This window comes from Suncus etruscus, chromosome 9 (genome assembly GCF_024139225.1).
Source record: "Suncus etruscus isolate mSunEtr1 chromosome 9, mSunEtr1.pri.cur, whole genome shotgun sequence".
Lineage (NCBI taxonomy): Eukaryota > Metazoa > Chordata > Mammalia > Eulipotyphla > Soricidae > Suncus > Suncus etruscus.
The window spans coordinates 85,072,843-85,092,004 of NC_064856.1; the positions used below are offsets into that span (position 1 = coordinate 85,072,843).

Here is a 19,162-nt window from a genome sequence, read left to right on the forward strand (position 1 = left end):
TGAGGGTCTTGATGATTGGATCAGGCTGTGACGCGGACAGCTCGAGAGAAGGCCTGGAAGATGGCGGCCTCCTGGAGGCTCGGCTGTGACCCGCGCGTACTGCGCTGTCTCCTGAGCTTCAGCAGCCGGCGAAGCCCGGGGTTGATTAAGGGGGTTCCTGGGTGGCCCGTCGGCTCCGTAACTAGTTGGAGATGGTTTCACAACACTCAGTGGCAATGGGGTGAGTGGCCGAGTTCCCCATGTTCCTTGTAGCTAGCTGAGCCCCTGCCCTGGGTCAGGGGCTTTTCGGTGAAGGCCCATTATCTGGGGGTGGGTTTTTTCGGGGCTCCTTGTTCCCTTAAGGGGCTTATGTTTTTTTGGAGTACAGTCAACCAATTTGGCTTAGTGCGTCCCGTGAAGGCCATTCTTGCGACGGGGAGAATTTGTGAGAACTCAGTCTCTGTCCCCCCCTTCTAACGGTGACCTTGCTTTGCCTTTTGGGTTCATTGTGCGACACACAGAAAAGGCCCAATCGTTGTCCCAGGTGTGTCATTTGGCTTCATCTTCCCATTTCACTTCCTTTAGGGGTGATCGGCATCTCGGTGGGGCAAGAGTCATCCGAGCTTGCAGAGACGATGAGCTGCTCTTAACGGTTCTGATTCATTCTTTCTAAGCACCGTTTTCAAATCGTCTTGCCCTGCAGGACATCTAGTGAAGGACTTAGTCTAAAGCATCTTTTAGCTAAATACCGGGAAACGCTTATTTACCAAAACATGCTCTTGAGAGAAGGCAAATTTAGGAAGAAGTATATTATACAATGTCACCACTGAATGAGTAAGAGTGATTTTGGTGCATGCAGTTTTTCCAGCCTTTAACTTTATGTAATGCTATAGATATCCCAGGCTTTATTTTTCTTTATATTAGAAGAGAGGTACACGGTGAGGTAGGACTTAACTTTCTTTTCTCTTCTTTTTTTTTTTTTTTAGGGAGATGTATTATTTATTAATTTGCACTTTTAGAGTAAGTTTGAGTCTAAAAATATTAGGTGGTTGGTGTGGAAGAGATAGTACAATGGGTAGGGTCCTTGTCTTGTTTGCCACCTACCCAGTTTCCATCACCAGGCACTAGGTTTGGTCTTGAATTCCACCAGGAGCAATCCCTGAGCGCTTAGCTAGAAGTAAGTCCTGAACCACTGGTTATTGCACCAAACAAAAACAACAAAATAAAAAAATTAGGTGCATTGTACATGATCTACTATTCTGAACTGCCAGAAACTCCTAAAATAAGTCACAAAGATACACTTAGCTAGATGAGTGCACTGAGATTTCCAGAGGTAAAATTGGAACTGTATATACGTTTTTGGTTTAATGGTTTATAAAACGCTGGTCCTTTAGCTATGTATAGAATTTCCCATTCTGTTAAATATTGAACTTGCCTACAGCTCAAGCCTTTCTATCAGGATTAGAGCAGTGGACCTTAACATTCCACACTTTGCAAACAATCTTAGATGAGTCCTATGGCATGGCTATTTGTTTATTTTTGGACCATACATGTTGATGCTTTTTATTATTTCTGATTCTGCACTTAAGGATCATTCCTGGTGAGCTCAGAGACCATATGGGTATTGGAGTCTGAATCTAGGTCTGCTGGATGCCAGGCAAGCACCTTCCCTACAGTACTCACTCTGATCCTGCGTTTTGATGTTTGACGAGGTTACCTTTGAAACTCATGACTTTAGAAAATAATAGGATAGTATAAACTCTGATAGAAATTATGTAGAAGGAATGGTCTTCAGCTTGTAAAATCTTCTTTTTAAGGGAAACTGAATTCTCTTCATAGAGAAAGAGTAAATGTGGACATAGACACACACATGCACACAAGGATTTTCTCTATAACCAATGAAAAGGCTTTTGCCTTAGGAAACTCACTTAAGCAATCTTTATCTGGTGCACCACGACATTTTACCTACCTTCATACACATTGAACAACTTGACTAACAGCTTCATATTTTTGTCAAGAAGACGCTGTATCTCAAAAAGCAGCAACAACAAAAACCCAACAAAATGTTCTTTTCCAGTAGTTCTCTGGGCCCATCTAGATAATAACAGGTTTTTCTTTCCTCAGCTCACTGCCAGCTTTTTGACAATCCTGATTCTCTTCTACCTTAATTCCCCCTTTCCATGTAACGGCATAAGAAGTAATAGGATATGAGTTTTAGGAGGAAGACATCTGAGGGAGGTTATTGATAGTTGCCGATTAATTGTTTTACATTCCATTGAAAGCTAAAGGTGTTGTTTGGTGGTTTTAAATTGTTGAAAAATCATGTTTTGCTTTCTAATACTGAGTCATGTTTCACTTTTCTTTTTTAAAGTGTACTTGTTTTTGTTTGCCATGCCAAAAAAGGATACAAGTTCTTGAAGTGTTTGTTTTTGTTTTTATTACAAAACACCTTAGTTTGTAAAAACACATAGGTTTTCTTTGACTTTGATAAAAGTTACAATATCATAATACTTACAACTGTTTGGTGTACTACAAAGTATGTGAATCCAATACAATTATTGAAATACCTCTTTCATACATCTTTCCAAGTTCTAAACATCCATGACAGTTGAGAATACATTTGAAGCTTTGATTTTCTTGAAAGTTGCTTGTGGGCACAATTTTAATGAGCCATGGTATCTATGTCATATGACAAGCACTTAGAACTCCTTAGTCACACGTCACAACAACCTCAGACGATTGGCATTTATCTGCATTTTATTGGACAAAAAGTACTCAGACTCAGAAGAGTGGTGAGTGCAGTTAGAGAAATAACTACACTAAGAACTACCATGACAATGTTAATGAATGAGAGAAGTAGAATGCCTGTCTCAAATACAGGCAGGGGTTGGGGGGAGGAGAAAAATGGGTGTCATTGGTGGTAGGAATGTTACACTGATGAAGAGGGGTGCGTTTTTTAATGACTGAAACCCAACTATAATCATGTTTGTAATCATGGTGCTTAAAGATATTATAAAAAATAAATAAAAATGTGCAGTTAGATTCTAAGTATATGAAAGAATCAAGTTTCTTAAACATATTGAGTATATGGTGATTTTTAAAAGAATTGGCGGCAGTGCATTTACTGTAGCTAATGATTGATCTGTTTTTGTCTACACCTGTATAAAATCAAGGACTTGTATTATGTGGAGGATGTCTTGTAATAGAAACATATAAGAACTCTTTAGTCAGCATATATATTACATGGTTATGTATAGGCTTCCAGGTGTGTAATTTGGAAGAGTTTCCTTGGAATCTGCTGACACTGAGTACAATTTTGCTTTTTGGGGGGCTTGGGGGGACTTTGGAGCCATATCTAGTTGTACACAGGGTCTATACAGGTTTTGCACTCAGGGATTACTCCTGACTGGATTCATGAGACCAGGCATATGTTTGTCATGCCAGGGATCAAATTCAGGCTGGCCATATTTATAGCACTCTACCTACTGTATTATTGATCCAGCTCACAATTTATTTCAAAATTGGTAAACAGTAACATTTCTTAGGAAGAATGCACGTGGGAAAAGTTTTGTATGTGATTCCAGGGAATCTGTAGCTCTCTCTATAATTTATAAGTAACACCTTATCTCCAACCTGTTTTCATGATCATTTCAGTCATTTCCTATTGTGAGCTGAAATTTCCACATCAAAGAATAAGAAAGGTTTATTTTTATATAGGGATTCCAACTATGAGCACATAACTGATGATGCATCCTATAACTTTCTACAATGAAGTCAAGATTTTCAGCTCTTGATTTGGGTGGATATGGGCTTCTCAGATCAAATGCTATTCTCTAAAATCTACTTCTTTGTTGTTGTTCATAGTTTATCATCCAATAAAGTGATTTCACTTGGTTTTGAGGGAAAATAAAACTTTAGTTAAGTTTTTATCTTTGGCCCTCCCAAGAGATGCTCAAGGGGTCCAGAACTATTTCCTGTTAATTCAAGCCAGTGTTTCGGGGCTAGTGTTCAAGGATGTGGTACTGTATTGGGTTCACAGGGCTGCCTGCATGGTGCCTGGGTCTTCCAGGATTATGCATGACAGTGCTCAGCAAATACTAGTGTGGGATCAAACCTCTATAATCTCCCAGGCCTTGTGGTTTGAATTCTTTATTAAGTGATAGCCTTCTTTCTATATCCTTTCAGGAGGGTCCCAGCAGAGGGCAGATGGCACTCTAAAAATGGGTAATTTGTTTAATAAGTGACTTCTAACTGGCTAGGTTGCTTTCCTTGCATGTCATCGACCTGAGTTTGATTCTTGGTGCCCATGGTGCTGAATAGGATGCTGCAGGCCCCCCTACAAACAAACAAACAAAAAAATCTCTGTGCCTTTCAGCTAAGGGATCATGTCACCACCAGAAAACTTCCATCGGTGGGATGCTGGGAAGTCAGTAGCTTGACTTCACTCCTCTGTCCCTTCAGTTTACTGCTTGTGCATTGGCTGGACCAGCTGGAGGGAGGTCTGAGCAAAAGCCATTTGAGCAAAAAAGCCTGTGGGTTGATATCGCCAATTTGGTAGAGTGGGTAAGATCTCAAAGGGCAAAGAGGAATTACCTTTCATACCCCCTTGTTTCACTCCTAATTGACATTGCACTTTATGCCCCCAGGTGTTAGCACTAGAACTCTCAAAGATGGAAGGTAACAGTTCTTACTCTATAAAAGATGGGAGTAAGTACAACTTCTATACTTGGAGAAATCATTGTGGTTTGCCTGGATTGTGGTCCTAGATGAGTATCTTTATGACTGTATCACTGACTTAATTTTAACAGGGTTTTTCTGTCTACTTTTGAATAACTGTATAGGAATTGAGTCTCAAGTCTTTGTTGTTTGTAAGGCTCCTTGGTCATACTTTATAGGGGAAAATAATTATTTTTTTTGAGTAGTGGAATCTAAGTTTAATAGAGGGTAGGGGTTAGGAGAGGCCTTCAAAGTGGTGCTCAGGAGATGAACATCCTTGTCCAGTGTTTCTCTGGTAAGTGGGCCAGGTCTTCAATTCAAGGTCTCAAGGGTGAAGTGCTGCAAGGGCCCTGTAGAGCCAGGAATGATTTGGCCTCTCTGGGTAACACCCTGAGATGCTCAGGAGACCCTGTGGTGCTAGGGATCAATGAGTTTGACTGCATGCAAGGTGTGTACTACTGTACTAGTTCTGCAGCCTCTTAAGTTTGATTTTTCTTTTATACCTCTCTTGAGTTATCCTTCACTTCTGACATTCACACACTGCCTTCAATCTAATGGGAATTCTGTTATTTCTATCTTTCACATGTAATCAGACTACCTTTACTAACTAGGCTGATGGATTCCGAGTAGAGATTTTCCCAGGAGCACCCCAATAAAATGGTCTTCCCACTGTCCTTGACCTAGTGCTGCCTGCCTTTCAGTGTGCAGCTTTCAGTGTGCTTCTTGTCAATTGTAAGTCAGATCATGTACTCTTTGACTGAACACCCTTCAAGAGCTTCTCATTAAATTCAGAATAAAATCTGATGTCCTTTTTGAGATTTACAATGAATGTCCTTCCTTTTTCTGACTAGCTTTTATCCTCTTATGCTCTCCAACATAGCTTCTTTGGTGTGCTTTGAACATACCAAGCCAACTTAGCTTGTTTTTTGTGTATTCTTTGTGCTCTTTCTTGTGTGTGTGTGTGTGTGTGTTGGGGGTGTGGTAATAGTTTGAAACATACGCCGGGGTACTAAGGAGCATATATTGCACTAAGGATAGTATATGGTCAGCCACATGGGAGATAAGCACCTTACTGTGTTCTATCTTTCTGGCACTGTTTCCTTGTCTGAAAGGTGCTTCCCTTTAGGATTGTCTGACTTAACAGTGGACACTATCACTTTCTTCTTTTTCCTTTCTTTCTTAAATTTATACCACTATCAGGTAATGAGTTACTTTTACCTCTCCACTTTAGAAAGCAAACTCCATGAGAGTAGGGATTGTTGGCTGCATTGTTTATGTGTCATCTTTCCAAACCCCCAAGCTAGCACCTGGTATTGGCTGGTTGTTGAATAACTGAACAAACAGGTCTTCTCTTCTCCCCCATTCTTACACCATGAAGGCTGGCTACCTGGTTTAAAACCCATCCGTTGTTCTCTACTTCAGTTGGGATGGGGCCAAGCATTTTGAAAGATCTGATAGTGAGCTGCTTTACTTTCTCAGGCCAAATGAAGCATCTCTCTGGGTATTTCCCCCCGGTATTGATTTTTCTTCAAGGTTTATAGCTGTGGCCATATCAGAGCTTGTGCATTTCGGAGCGGAAGAGGGTTGCACATAAATAATACTGTAAACATTAGCCATATATGGAGTACTATAAACAAATTCAAATCAAGTTGTTGTTGTTTATATTTATTTTTTTATCCCAAGTTTTTTCATGACACAACCATTTCTTTGTTGCCTATCAACAATAATAACAATTTTGAAACTGATATTCTCTTAGCCAATTGATGAAAAAGACAATGGAGGCATAAAATGATTCAGTAAGTTGTAAGTTGTGTATCTGTGTTTGAACTTTACCAATTTTGCTCCAGCATTGCTTTTGTGTGTGTGTTTTGTGTGTTTTGTGTGTGTGTGTGTGTGTGTGTGTGTGTGAGATGTTTGTGGCCATGAGACTGCAACATACTGCTGATGGGAATGTATATATCTAACCACTTGGGAAAACTATTTGACATAAGCATGGGCACTAGGAAGACATGCAGAATATATTTATTTGTGTGTATGCATTCCTGAATACATGGTCCAAAAAGCTCTTGTGTCTATACACAAGAGTCAGTGCAGGAATGTTCACAGCTGCATTGTTGGTATTTAAAAACAAAACCAACAAATAGAAAACCAGGGGCAAAAAATAAGTCCAAAGACAGAAGAGCAGATAGATGAACAATATATGTAGTCCATTCATACAAAGTACTTCATGTAACAATGACAAAAGAATGAAATCAAGCTCAATGCAGCAACAGTTTTGTTTTGTTTGGGGGCCACACCGGTGATGCTCAGGGGCTACTCCTGATTCTACACTCAGCAGTTACTCCTGGTAGTGCTCAGGGGACCATATGGGATGCTGAGGATTGAACTCAAGTACTATGTGCAGGCAGATGCCCTACAAGCTGTGCTATCATACTGGCCTCTGCAATAGCACAGATACAACAGAAGCACACTGATTGAAAAAAGAGGGCTCAAAGGAGAGCAATGCTCAAAACTAATCAAAAGGAACTACACAATTTAGCAATGCATACAGCAGAGTAGACAAAACCATGGCCATGTTTACCATGACAGTGACTCCTTAGGCGACAGGAAAGAAAATGTGTCCAGGAAAGCAACACTGGAATTGGGGGTAGTTTCCAGCACTGCTTTCTAAATTACAATGGTATGCTGCTTTTGGTTAAATCAGAATATTATTTTATTAAGTAATATAATACTTAAAGCAATACAGGACTAGAATTTTGGATAATAGTGAACAAACTATAATAATTCAATGGCCTCTACTCCATTCCTTCCTACTACTTTAGTTGTTGGCTTGCTCAGAAGTAAAAACAATACTATTTCTTCCAGCCTTTACATTTTCCTTATTTGCATTTTATAGTTATTTGTTGGTGACTGCTACTTGCTGCCTTACTTCTGTATTTCCTTCCCTGTTCTCCCTTCGTGGTTATTTTACAAGTCTTGGTTAAATTCAGTATTTACACTATAAATATTAAGTACTATTCAGTATTTACACTGAATAGTAAATACATATACTGATCTTACTACTTTAACTTTTTTCTTTAATTTTTTGTAACCATTGCTAAAACATTCCACACATCCTTAGCAATTTTGTATATTGTCAGTCATAACAGATCATTTCTGTTAATATTTTTGCACTTTCTATAGATCCCAGATGTTTTTTGTTTTGTTTTGTTTTATTTTGAGCCCCGCCCAGCAGCACTCAGGGGTTATTCCTGGCTCTGCAATTAGAAATCACTCCTAGCAGGCATGGAGGACCATATGGGATGTGGGAAATTGAACCCAGGTCTGTCCCGGGTCAGCCACGTGCTAGACAAATGCTCTCCTGCTGAGCTATCACTCCAGATTCCAGATGTTTGAGTTGCCCCTCCATTCCCCAGAAAGGACAGTCCACAGTCTTTTGCTGAGAGAGACTTGGTTACCCAGCATTGAACTGAGAGAAGGATTTAGGGATCTCAGGTAGTATTTATCCAATTTACTCTGCTATTGCAAAGGCCCAAAGGCCCTTGTACTGTTAGCATTCTCAAGCCTTTGGGAAATTGTGATACAAGTCAGTTTGAATTTCCTAACTTATTCCCACTGTTAATTTACAATTCAGGTTTCAGGATTTAGTCAATTATTCTCTATTTACTTTCTGCTTCCAAAATTATTTATCAAGGTTTCCCATTTCCCCCCCAACCTTGGGGCTTTATGTCTAAAATGCAAAATAAAGCACGTTTTACGTGTTAGGTTTTAGTGAGGGAGTGAAATTGAATATTGTAAAAATTGTTAAAATGTAAGTTTTATAAAATAAGGAATGTAAGAGCATTTGTTTTAATGACATCAGTGAGATAATCACTCTTGTCTTTGGGAAGTGTAGTCTGTGAGTCTTAGGTGCACACCAACCAAGAAGGTGGAGACTGGATTATGTCCTGTAAATTCTCTTGGGGGCAGCTTTTATATCTGTTATTGTTTCAAGATCTTTTCTTTGGGGTAGGGTTCTTTTGGGGTCTTTTCTTTTGGGTGAACTCCAGCCATGTTTAGGGAACTTGTAGGTCTTTTCTGGAGATTCTTGGCCAACTGGGCCATCTGATTCAGTGGCCACCCCAATGATGCTTATGTCACAGCAGAGCCTCCCCTCCCTGCTACTGCTTTATGAAGAGGGGCATGCAGTCCTGGAAATCAGACTTAGCAGCCTACACCCAGGACTTGCATTCCGGCTGTTTCCGCTATGTTCCTAGCCTTGTAAATGCTGTTTTTAATGTCACTTATCTTGCATTTTTTTCTGTTGCGGTTTACTGGCATTTTCAATCTTGTTCTTTCATCAGTATGATGCCACAGTAATTATTGGGTTTATGAATTATTTGAATTTGGGACCAGAGTGATAGCACAGTGGTAGTGTGTTTGCCTTGCACACTGCAGACCCAGGTTTGAACCCTGGCATCCCATATGGTTCCCCAAGCCTGCCAGAGCTATTTCTGAGCATAGAGCCAGTAATAACCCCTGAGTGCTGGTGGGTGTGGCCCAATAACCCAAGCCCCCAAAAATAATTATTTGAATTGAATCATTCTTTTTTTATTAATATCTTTATTTAAACACCTTGATTACAAATATGATTGTACTTGGGTTTCAATAATGTAAAGAACACCCCCCTTCATCGATGCAACATTCCCAACTGCAGTGTCCTTCCTGTTGGTTTTCAAGTTAATTCACTGTACGTCATAGTGCTTTACTTCACTTTACCTGCAGGTGGCAGAATTGTTTTACTTGAGAACATTTAAAGGTTCAGTTTCATTTAATGAGTTCTTGCATTGGAAAGAGGTGATTATGTGAGCAGCGTTTCCGCCTATTAGGGAGGAAGGGAATTAATGTTAGGAACTGGGAGCCACGCTAAGGAAGTGTCGGGCAATTTACTTCTTCATATGTCTGTCTTCCTGAGTTTGGTGTGTAGAAATGGACTGGAGCATGACATTTAACCTGAACCAAATGTAAACTGCTGATTTCCTTAATGCTTTTAGTCAGAGCAGTGGTGCTTAATTCAGCTTCATCTCAAGCCGTTTGTTCTGCATTTGTATTTTAAGAGTTTGCTTTTATCAACCTTTTAATTCTTTTAATCTGGGGACCTTTCACAATTAATGCGTGGGTCAGCAATTTAAAGCATTGATGTACTTGATTTTGCTTAAGTATGAGTGTTTTGTTTTGAGGATTAAAAGAAGTACCTAGGAACAAAGAGATTAGATCAGTGTTGCTGTATTTGAATTTGAAGGCGCAGAATTGTGCTGTAGGGACTGGACACATACTCAAAAAAAAAAAAAAAAAGGATCACATGCTCTAAGGGTAGGAAGCCCAGGTTCAGTGCACAGTGCCACATGGCCCCTGAGCACCACTAGGAGGCATACATGAGCAACAAGCCTAAGTAGTTCTTATGCATTGCCTGGAGTGGCAGCCCTACCCCCCCAAATAAAAAAACCACTTGTGTTTAATAATTGAAAAAACAGGTTGGAGCGATTGCACAGCAGCAGGGCATTGTCTTGAACATAGCTGCCCAGGACTGACGTGGGTTCGATCCCTGGCATCCCATATGGTCCCCCAAGCCAGGAGCAATTTATGAGCGCATAGTCAGGAGTAACCCCTGAGTGTCACCAGGTGTGGCCCCAAATAAAATAAAATAAATGTAGTTGAAATTGAAGAAATGGGAGAATTGCTTAGTGAAGCTACTATAAAATTTAGAAATTGATAAATGACTCAGATCTCTAGCAAGAAAGTATTAACCTAATAAGGAAAAAAAGGATAAAGGCAAAAATAAGGAATTGATGTTGTATTATATTAGGGTTTTTGCTTTCTTGATTTTAGGTTTGTGAGTTAGATATTGTTGTCTATAATTTCCTAAATGATATTTTTGTCTGTTCTCAGGGTTTTTTGCGTGGGTGCATCATAGGCAAAATACTAGGTTTATAGTATTTTAGTTTTTATAGTATTATAGTATTTTTATAGTATTATAGTTTTATAGTATTATAGTTTTATAGTATTTTTATAGTATTATAGTATTTTTATAGTATTATAGTTCTTTATTTACACAGGGAGGGTCTCTGCCTTAAACATTTTGTTTTGGTTTGTGACTTAAGCTCCCATCTATAAATAATCAACATCAATTTCGGAAATCATATGGACTTCAGCCTGGATTAAGAACTTGGATTACATTCATATACCTATTGATCATCATTGCAGTGGCTCCCCACTCTGCAGGGGGTGTATGTGCCTCTTCCTCCGAAATAAAGGCCTAGTTCAGTGCCCTCAAAGATGGGCTTTCTGGTCTACCTGGACTTGAATAAAAATGGGGCCGGAGAGATAGCATGGAGGTAAGGCGTTTGCCTTTCATGCAGAAGGTCATTGGTTCGAATGCCGGTATCTGCCAGGAGCAATTTCTGAGCGTGGAGCCAGGAGTAACTCCTGAGCACTGCCAGGTGTGACCCAAAAACCAACAACAACAACAACAAAGAAAGAAAAGGTTCTTCTTCTTGCCTGCTACACAACCTTTCTGGCTTCTCTTCGAAGGATCTATGTACGTCTTAGATTTATCTTCTTGGGAGCTTGTAGTTGATTCCTTGATACATGTTTCTGGTTTTAGACACCGTGTGTTTAGGTTAGAAGTTTTTCTTTACATTTTCCTGTGATGCGCTTATGCAAACAGCCGCTCTTTTATTATTGACTAATTTTTCCTTTAATAATTGTAGACAATATTGTTTGTTTACTAAAAACAAACGGGGGAATTGTTGTGTATGTAAATATTTTAGGGGATTACTATGTTACTCACCCTAACCTGATTGGTGATTGTGCCCTACCCTAGGGTGTGACCTGGCATTCTGCTCCCACCCTAGGGTAGTACCTGATTCTGCTTCCACCATTGGTTGGTATCTGATCCCACCATTGGGTAGTACCTGATTCTGGGGGATAAAAACAAGGGTCTGTGGAAGGCCGGGGCTTTTTGCTGGAACTGAGACTGAGTCTTTGGACTTCAGTCTTGTACACTGAATAAAGCTAATATTTCCACAAGCCTGACTGTCTGCGAGCTGTTTACCCGCCATTTCACCTCAGAACCGTCGACTAGACAGGGTGGCAGACGCGTGCTCTGAGCTGGAAGAGAAAGGCCTCATCCTCCATCCCTCCATCAGTCAACCTCTTCAGGGGCTGACTTGCAACACATATCAACACTTGTTTGTTTTTATGTATACTATTCTCTGTGGTATGAGATGTTATCTCATTGTTTTGATTTGCATTTCCCTGATGTTTAGTGACAAAGAGCATTTTTTCATATACCTTTTCAGCTTTTTTTTATGTTTTCTTTGAGGAAGTTTCTGTTCATCTTATTTCCATTTTTGTATACAGTGCTTCATATATATATATATATGTGTGTGTGTGTGTGTGTGTGTGTGTGTGTGTGTGTGTGTGGGTATATAGGTATATATGTGTGTATATATAATATCATATACATATGAAATTAGCCTTTTATTAAATGAGTGGTGGGTAGATATTTTCTCCCACGCTGGTGTAATTTTGTATTTTTGTCTTCGTTTCTTTGAAGTACAAAAGCTTCTCAATTTAGTGTAGTATCTAATTTTGCTTCTATTTGATTGGTCAATGGCACTGACTCAAAAGTGCCTCTAATTTCACTGTCATGTAGAGTTCTGCCTTTATTTTCCTCAGTGCAACTTAATGGATTCAGGCCTGATATTGAGTCTTTTATTCCATCTTGATTTGACTTTAGTGCATGGTCTTTAGGGCTACTTTCTTTGCTCACAACTTGGTAGTTGTCTGTGGTGCTTCCTCTTTGTGCCTGATGCAGATCTGTGTTAACAGCATTGGGACAGTGCCATGTTGCTGCAGGCAGGTTCTAAACCCTGGGACTTCTCTGAACTTGGACTGAGGGCTTTAGTCTGGGTTTTTGCTGTATCTCTTGGGCCCCAAGCTGCTCCACTGGATTCCCTCATTTATTGGGAGTGCTCACCTTATGGATTAGCTGTGTTTGGATAGAGCAGGAACACTCAAAATTTTAAGCAGTAATTGAAGTAATGTGTATGCTCAATAGAGAAAATAACATATTTTATTTATTCTTACCCATAGTTGAGTGCATTTCTTAAATACAACTATATGTAGAATACATTTCAAAGCTGTCTCAGTTTGATGAGAAAAGTATAATACTGCTTACTGAAATGGAAAGAAAAAGCTGTATTTAACTAATGAAGTAAAATTTATTAGATAGAGGCTAAAAATTGAATTCTTCAAAGCCCATGCATATCAGCATAATTAATAAAAGCTATGAAGAGAAGATATTGTGTGTTGTCCTAAAACACTAAGCAGATCATATGATTATGTAATTACTTTTCAACTGAAAAAATATTTTTGGAAAAGATGTTTATTCTAGTTGAAAGAGAATATACTAGAGTAAGACATATACCTTTATTAATGAACAATTGCTATGTTTTAAAATGATTTTCTGCATAAGAGGATGAGGACATAGTGGTTAGATTAGTAAAAAAAAAGTACATTATTTATTTCACTCTTAATAAATAGTAAGATCAGTCAAGAGGTGATGCTGAGTAATGGAGATGCTTAAAATGTATTTTTTTTGTAACCTTCATTTCAGAGTAAGGATAGTGATCTATTACAGAATATTTTATATTCACTATTCAAAGAAGCAATTTTAATTCATCCATGAAGGATGTATGAGGAATGATTGTATTCTTTTTGTTTTTAAAAAATAAAAAATGGAGATTCTTGATGTGTTAATTTGGAAAATAATAAATGCAAACTTCTGTAACAGTTCTCAATGTCAGGGATAATGGAAATGTGTAGGTGTTGGAAGTGAGAGATTATAATTGGAGATAGAAGTCATAAAATAAATATCAACTGTATCATGGCAACTAGAACCAACATTAAAAATATTGGAGAGATTTCGTTTTGAGAGAAATGATTTACTATGTCATAAATTGAAATCTGGGCATAAAATCATTGAAGTCCATTTGTTTTGCTGCTTTGGTGTGGAACTATATTTGATGTATTTAACATACATGCTATTATGAAACACTTCATTTCATAATGAAATATGAGGCTGATATTTTTCAAGATGAGGCTGACCTTCAATTATGGTGCTATGATGAGAAGGGAGGTGTCCCCCCCCCTTTTTTTTTTTGCCATTTTTAAACTTAGGGGCTAGTCTTGAGTTATGTGGGCCTAACAGTCTGGTGCTTAGCAGGAAGTTATCAGGGTCCCTAATGATTCTTAGGGGCCACTGTATCTATACTCAATGCAGCTCAGAGAGCCATGTGACAGCAGGATCAAATTCAGCATCTTGCACTTGCAAATGTTCTTATTTTCTTCATTTTGCCAGGTAAAAATTGAAAATAGGCAATAGACAGTGTAATATAGGCAACCAGAAAATTCATTATTTACAGATGTGTTCTGTAGATCAAGCCTTGTATACCTTTTAAGAATCTTGAAAGTTAAAAGGTATTTTAAAAAAAAAGTTTTTCTTTATAATAGTTGAGTTTTATGATTTTTTTTTTAGTTTAACCAATTGGGGGAGCCTTTTAATCTTCTAAGTGTTTTCTTGTCTCAAATTGAGTTTGATTCTAATTTTATTTTATCTTTTTTCGCTCTCTCTCTCTCTTTTTTTTGGTTTTTGGGACCACACCTGGCAGTACTCATGGGTTACTCCTGGTTCTGCATTCATAAATCATTCTTGGCAGGCTCTGGGAACCATATGGGATGCCAAGGATCAAAACCGGGTCAGCCACATGCAAGACAAGCACCCTACCGTGCTATCACTCTGGTCCCCCTTTTTTAGTGTCTTATGAGGCACATTTTTTTTTTGATGACTAATCTTTTCTTCTTTCATTTTTTAAATTTCAGCTGATCCGATTAAAATACTAATGCCATCTCTGTCTCCTACAATGGAAGAAGGAAACATCGTGAAATGGCTGAAAAAGGAAGGTGAGCCAAGTGTATTACATATATCTTCTTTCATTTGATAATTTTATATACAACACAGTATATAAATGAAATGAATTGTCTTTCTGGTAATCCAAACTTTTTAAAATAAAACTTAAACCATGTAATGTAACAAAAGTTTTCATCCAATTTTTCACAGTTAGAGATTAGTAAAAGACTTTAAAAATTCTCTTCTAAGTTTGATTCTTTACACTTAGTTTTTAGGTTCATAGTCATTAATTTGTCAATATCATTATGCTGACTTATGACTTTATAATGAATGTGTATTTCCTGGTGTTAGGGAAATTGAGTATAATTTAATTTCAGAGAATGAGTAAGAAGAAAAATATCTTGAAGGTGGAGCAGAGAAAAGGAGGGTGTTGTAGCCTTACTGAATGTTAAACACATTATTTTATAATGATTTTTGTTGTTTGCCACGTTTTGTGATGCTGCAGGGTTACTCCTCTCTCTGCAATAAGGAATTACTCCTGAGAGACCTCGAGGATCATGTAAGGTGTTGAGGATTGAGCCTAGTTTGGCTGTGTGCAAGGCCAGCGCCCTATGTATTATTGGTTCAACCAACACATTAATACATCTCTGTAAGAGTAACTGATCCTGGGACTTAAAAAGATTAATGCAAGTACATTGAATAGATTTGAATCCAAAATTCATTGTAACATGAAAGAAAATATCAATCATTGGTTTTCTTTGGAATTGTTAGTAAATTAACTCATTTTAATTTTATTTATTTATTTATTTTAATTTTATTTATTTACTTTCTTTCTTTGGGTTTTGGGCCCACATCTACTGGTGCTCAGGGTTTACTCCTGGCTTTGCACTCAGAAATTACTTCTGGCAGGCTTGGGGGGCTATATGGAATGCCAGGAATTGAACCTAGGTCTACTGCATGCAAGGCAAATGCCCTATCCACGATGCTATGGCTCCTGCCCCAATTTTAAATAAAAAGTCACAAATATATTTTCCTTACATTTCCTCCATGAACTATAGTTTAAGGCAATGAACTAGATTAGAAGGTTTTTTTTACTGGCATGTTCTAACTTTTATGTAATGATGGAGGAGTAATAGAATGTCACTGTTTTGACTATATTATACATACTAATAATGCATTAGGTATAGCAGTGATCAACAGTGACAACTAATATAAAAAGAAAAGCAGGTATTACATTCTTCCTTGGTACATTCTATCAACTATGATAATCTAAGTTTAGATAACTGAACTTAATGTAATCAACCGTTGGAGTTAAATATTTCTTTTTCAGGTTATATAGAGGAAGGAGAAATACATTTTACAATGAGTATTAATTGTATTAGCAAAAGCCAGACTGGGGAATTCTAATGGTCATTTTCATCCAAATATAGGTTTTAAGGGTTGAAGAGTGATGGAAGAAATGAGGGAGGGGAGTTTCTAGCTTGAAATCTGGGGTAGTCTAGGATTAACTTCAAAATAAATGGTGAAAGATTAGATTGAATATGTCAGATAAAATAAAACTATGTGAATAGTTGATAGTTGTATAAATTGGGTAAAACATTACAGTGACTTCTTTAATTTTTATCACACTTTTGTGTGTTTTAGAAAGTTTGAATTTTGGGGGGCTTTTGAGGGCCACAACTGGCTGTGTTCAAGTCTTATACCTGGTTCTGGGCTTACAGATCACTCAGATCTGTATATCAGGTGTTGAGCATTAAATTGGTGTTGGCCACATACAAAGCAAATGCTCTACATGCTGTACTATCTAGCTCTTGTGTTAAAAATTTTAATGATTACATGTAATATATATGTGTGTATATATATATTGGTTTTTTGGGTCACACCCAGTGTCGCTCAAGGGTTACTCCTGACTATGCAATCAGAAATCACTCCTGGCTTGGGGGACCATACGGGACACTGGGGGATCGAACTGAGGTCTGTCCTGGGTCAGCCGTGTGCAAGGCAAATGCCCTACCACTGCGTTATCACTCTGGCCCCTACATGTACATATTTTTAAAAGTACAACCAGTAGTCCTTGGAGTATAATTAGATACTACTCTTTTGATTTTTTATAAGCTCAACAGAAATGTGAAGCTTTCTTTACTAAGAATATTTGTTATACTATTTATCAGTGATATTTCTCTAGTCACAAGTCATTTAGCTAAAATATGAAGATCAGAGGCTAACCACATGGCTCATGCTTTAAATATGCTAAATTATGAGTTTGATCCCTGGTACACAACAACAACAGAAATGTAAATGTATAATGACCAACAACAGTAAGTATATTTAGGACTCATAATATAAAAGGACATAAAAATAATATGCATTATATTCGATGCTCTTAATATAGAAGGATATTGGAAGGAAGTTGGAAGGGGTTAAATTTTTTTGTCAGTTTCTTCTTTCTTTTTTCTTCCTATGCCTATTGCCAATTACAGTGGTAAACATCAACCTTCTCTCCTAACTTCTCCCCCTTCCCACTGTATGGTATTGACTACAGATCAGGATCCAGCCAGCTTTTCATCTACTTTATTCATTCTGTAACATGAAACATTTTTGTGGAGTAAAGAGCCTCCAGTTTCTGCTAGTTTTTTGTTGGTTAGATATATAGAGAAATTATAGGTGATGGGACTGGAGATGATATTACAGCAGGAAGGGTGCTTGCCCTGCACATTGCTGAGACCAGTTAGATTCCATGTGATGCCCACCATGCCCACCCTAAGCACTGCTGAGGATGATCCCTAAAGACACAAAGTTAAGAGTAAGTGCTGACTACCATTAGGTGTGGCTCAGAAACAAGCCAAACAAAATTTATAGGTGACCAGATAAGTTCCCTGTAGCCTTATTATGATTCATCTTGGGAATAGTGAATCAAAAATTTAAAATGGGAAGAGGAGAGAAGAGCAACTTGACAGAGGAAATGGCCTGGGAGGATTTGAATGATTCATTAGGATGTGTGATTCAGTTGGCACAAATGCGATCCATTTAATGTCCTGCTGTAGTGCTTATAAAATAAAATGAGAGTTTAGACACTGGCTAGAAATCAGCATCTTGGCATAGTTGTGATGTGGAAGATAGAGCGCTCATGGCAATACATTTGTCAGAGATGACCATTTGGAATAGGATAGTGTTTAAAAACTCTTGCCACATGAACTTGGGATTTGGGGAGAGAAAATCCCAGTAATTTTAGAAACACTGTGGTGTTGGGAAAGGCAACAACATAATTTATGTAATGAGTCTCACACCAGAAGTTTGAGAGTGTGGATTGGGCTAATAAGGAGCTTAAGATTTATGGCATAGTGAGGCTACCATAATTAGTTAGATACCACATCAAGTGAAAACATTATTTAGTTCTCTTCCTTAGTGGAAATACATCTAGGTTTTGATGTGTCTCCTAGCATGGACTAGCATAGTAATGAGAGACTCGGCAGCATTGTAAACAGTTGGTTAGTAAACATTTGACAGTACAAAATAAGCTCAAAGCTGGGATCTGATTAGGTTTTACAAATGAGGTACTATCCAAGCTGGTCTTCAAATAAATGTTCTTGTTTTGTTTGTGTTTCTTAAGTGAAAAAGATGCCATTCCAGGTAATATAACTAGTATGGCAAACTGTTAGAAGTAAGATGTCATGGGCTTACATTTTGGTGTGAGGAGGTAATTTTAGCTCTGTTAAAGGTTCATTGGGTGAAAATCAATAGGAATTCCAGAAGAAGAGAGAATGAGGATGAGATCTTACTTTAAAACAAGTTGGGGGGAGGCAGAGCAGTGGTGCAAGCAGTAGGGCATTTGCCTTGCATGCGTCAACCTAGGACGAACTGCGGTTCGATCCACCAGCGTCCTATATGGTCCCCCAAGCCAGGCGCAATTTCTGAGGCATAGCCAGGAGTAACTCCTGAGCGTCACCAGGTGTTGCTCAAAAATCAAAAGAATATATATATATAATTTGAGAAAGACATGCCATAGAAATGAAAGAACCTCTGCTTCATTCGGAAGCACTTTGAGAAATTGTTTCATCAGGCTGCTGTCATCTTTTAAAAGAATTATTGATATCTAAGATAGTTTCACCTTTATTAATAATGTAACAATTAAAATCTATATTTAGTATTTTTCCTAATGAATTATAGAGCTTAGCTGTTTCTATATTTAATATGACAGAGTGTTATTGCCATCAAATAATGAATCAGAAACAGAACAGCCTTTTAAATAGTAAGGTTATTATAAAAAGATTAATTTCTTTTCTTTGAGAACTGATAGTCCAGTGCATCATAAGATTCTCTGCACCACATTTATCTTTTAGACTTCAAGCTCACTGGCAATTTGATAAGTTATTCAGACCCATTAGTATATGAAGAATGTGATCAGGATCCAGGAGACATGTGGCCTCAACATTCTCTTCTTTTTTTTTTTTTTTTTTTTTTTTGATTACAATGTGCCCTTTTCACGTAGCATAGACCAGGATGTGCTTTAAGCCC

The 19,162-nt window shown here is 38.1% G+C and overlaps 1 protein-coding gene across 1 annotated transcript in view; it reads left to right on the forward strand.

Moving 5' to 3' along the window:
• Positions 1–8: 8 nt before the first annotated feature.
• The window catches only part of PDHX (pyruvate dehydrogenase complex component X), a 64,202-nt gene continuing 45,048 nt past the window's right edge, over positions 9–19,162 (forward strand). The window contains 2 exon segments of the mRNA XM_049779989.1: positions 9–220; positions 14,620–14,700. Coding sequence (XP_049635946.1) covers positions 61–220; positions 14,620–14,700 — 241 coding nt within the window. The 5' untranslated portion in view covers positions 9–60.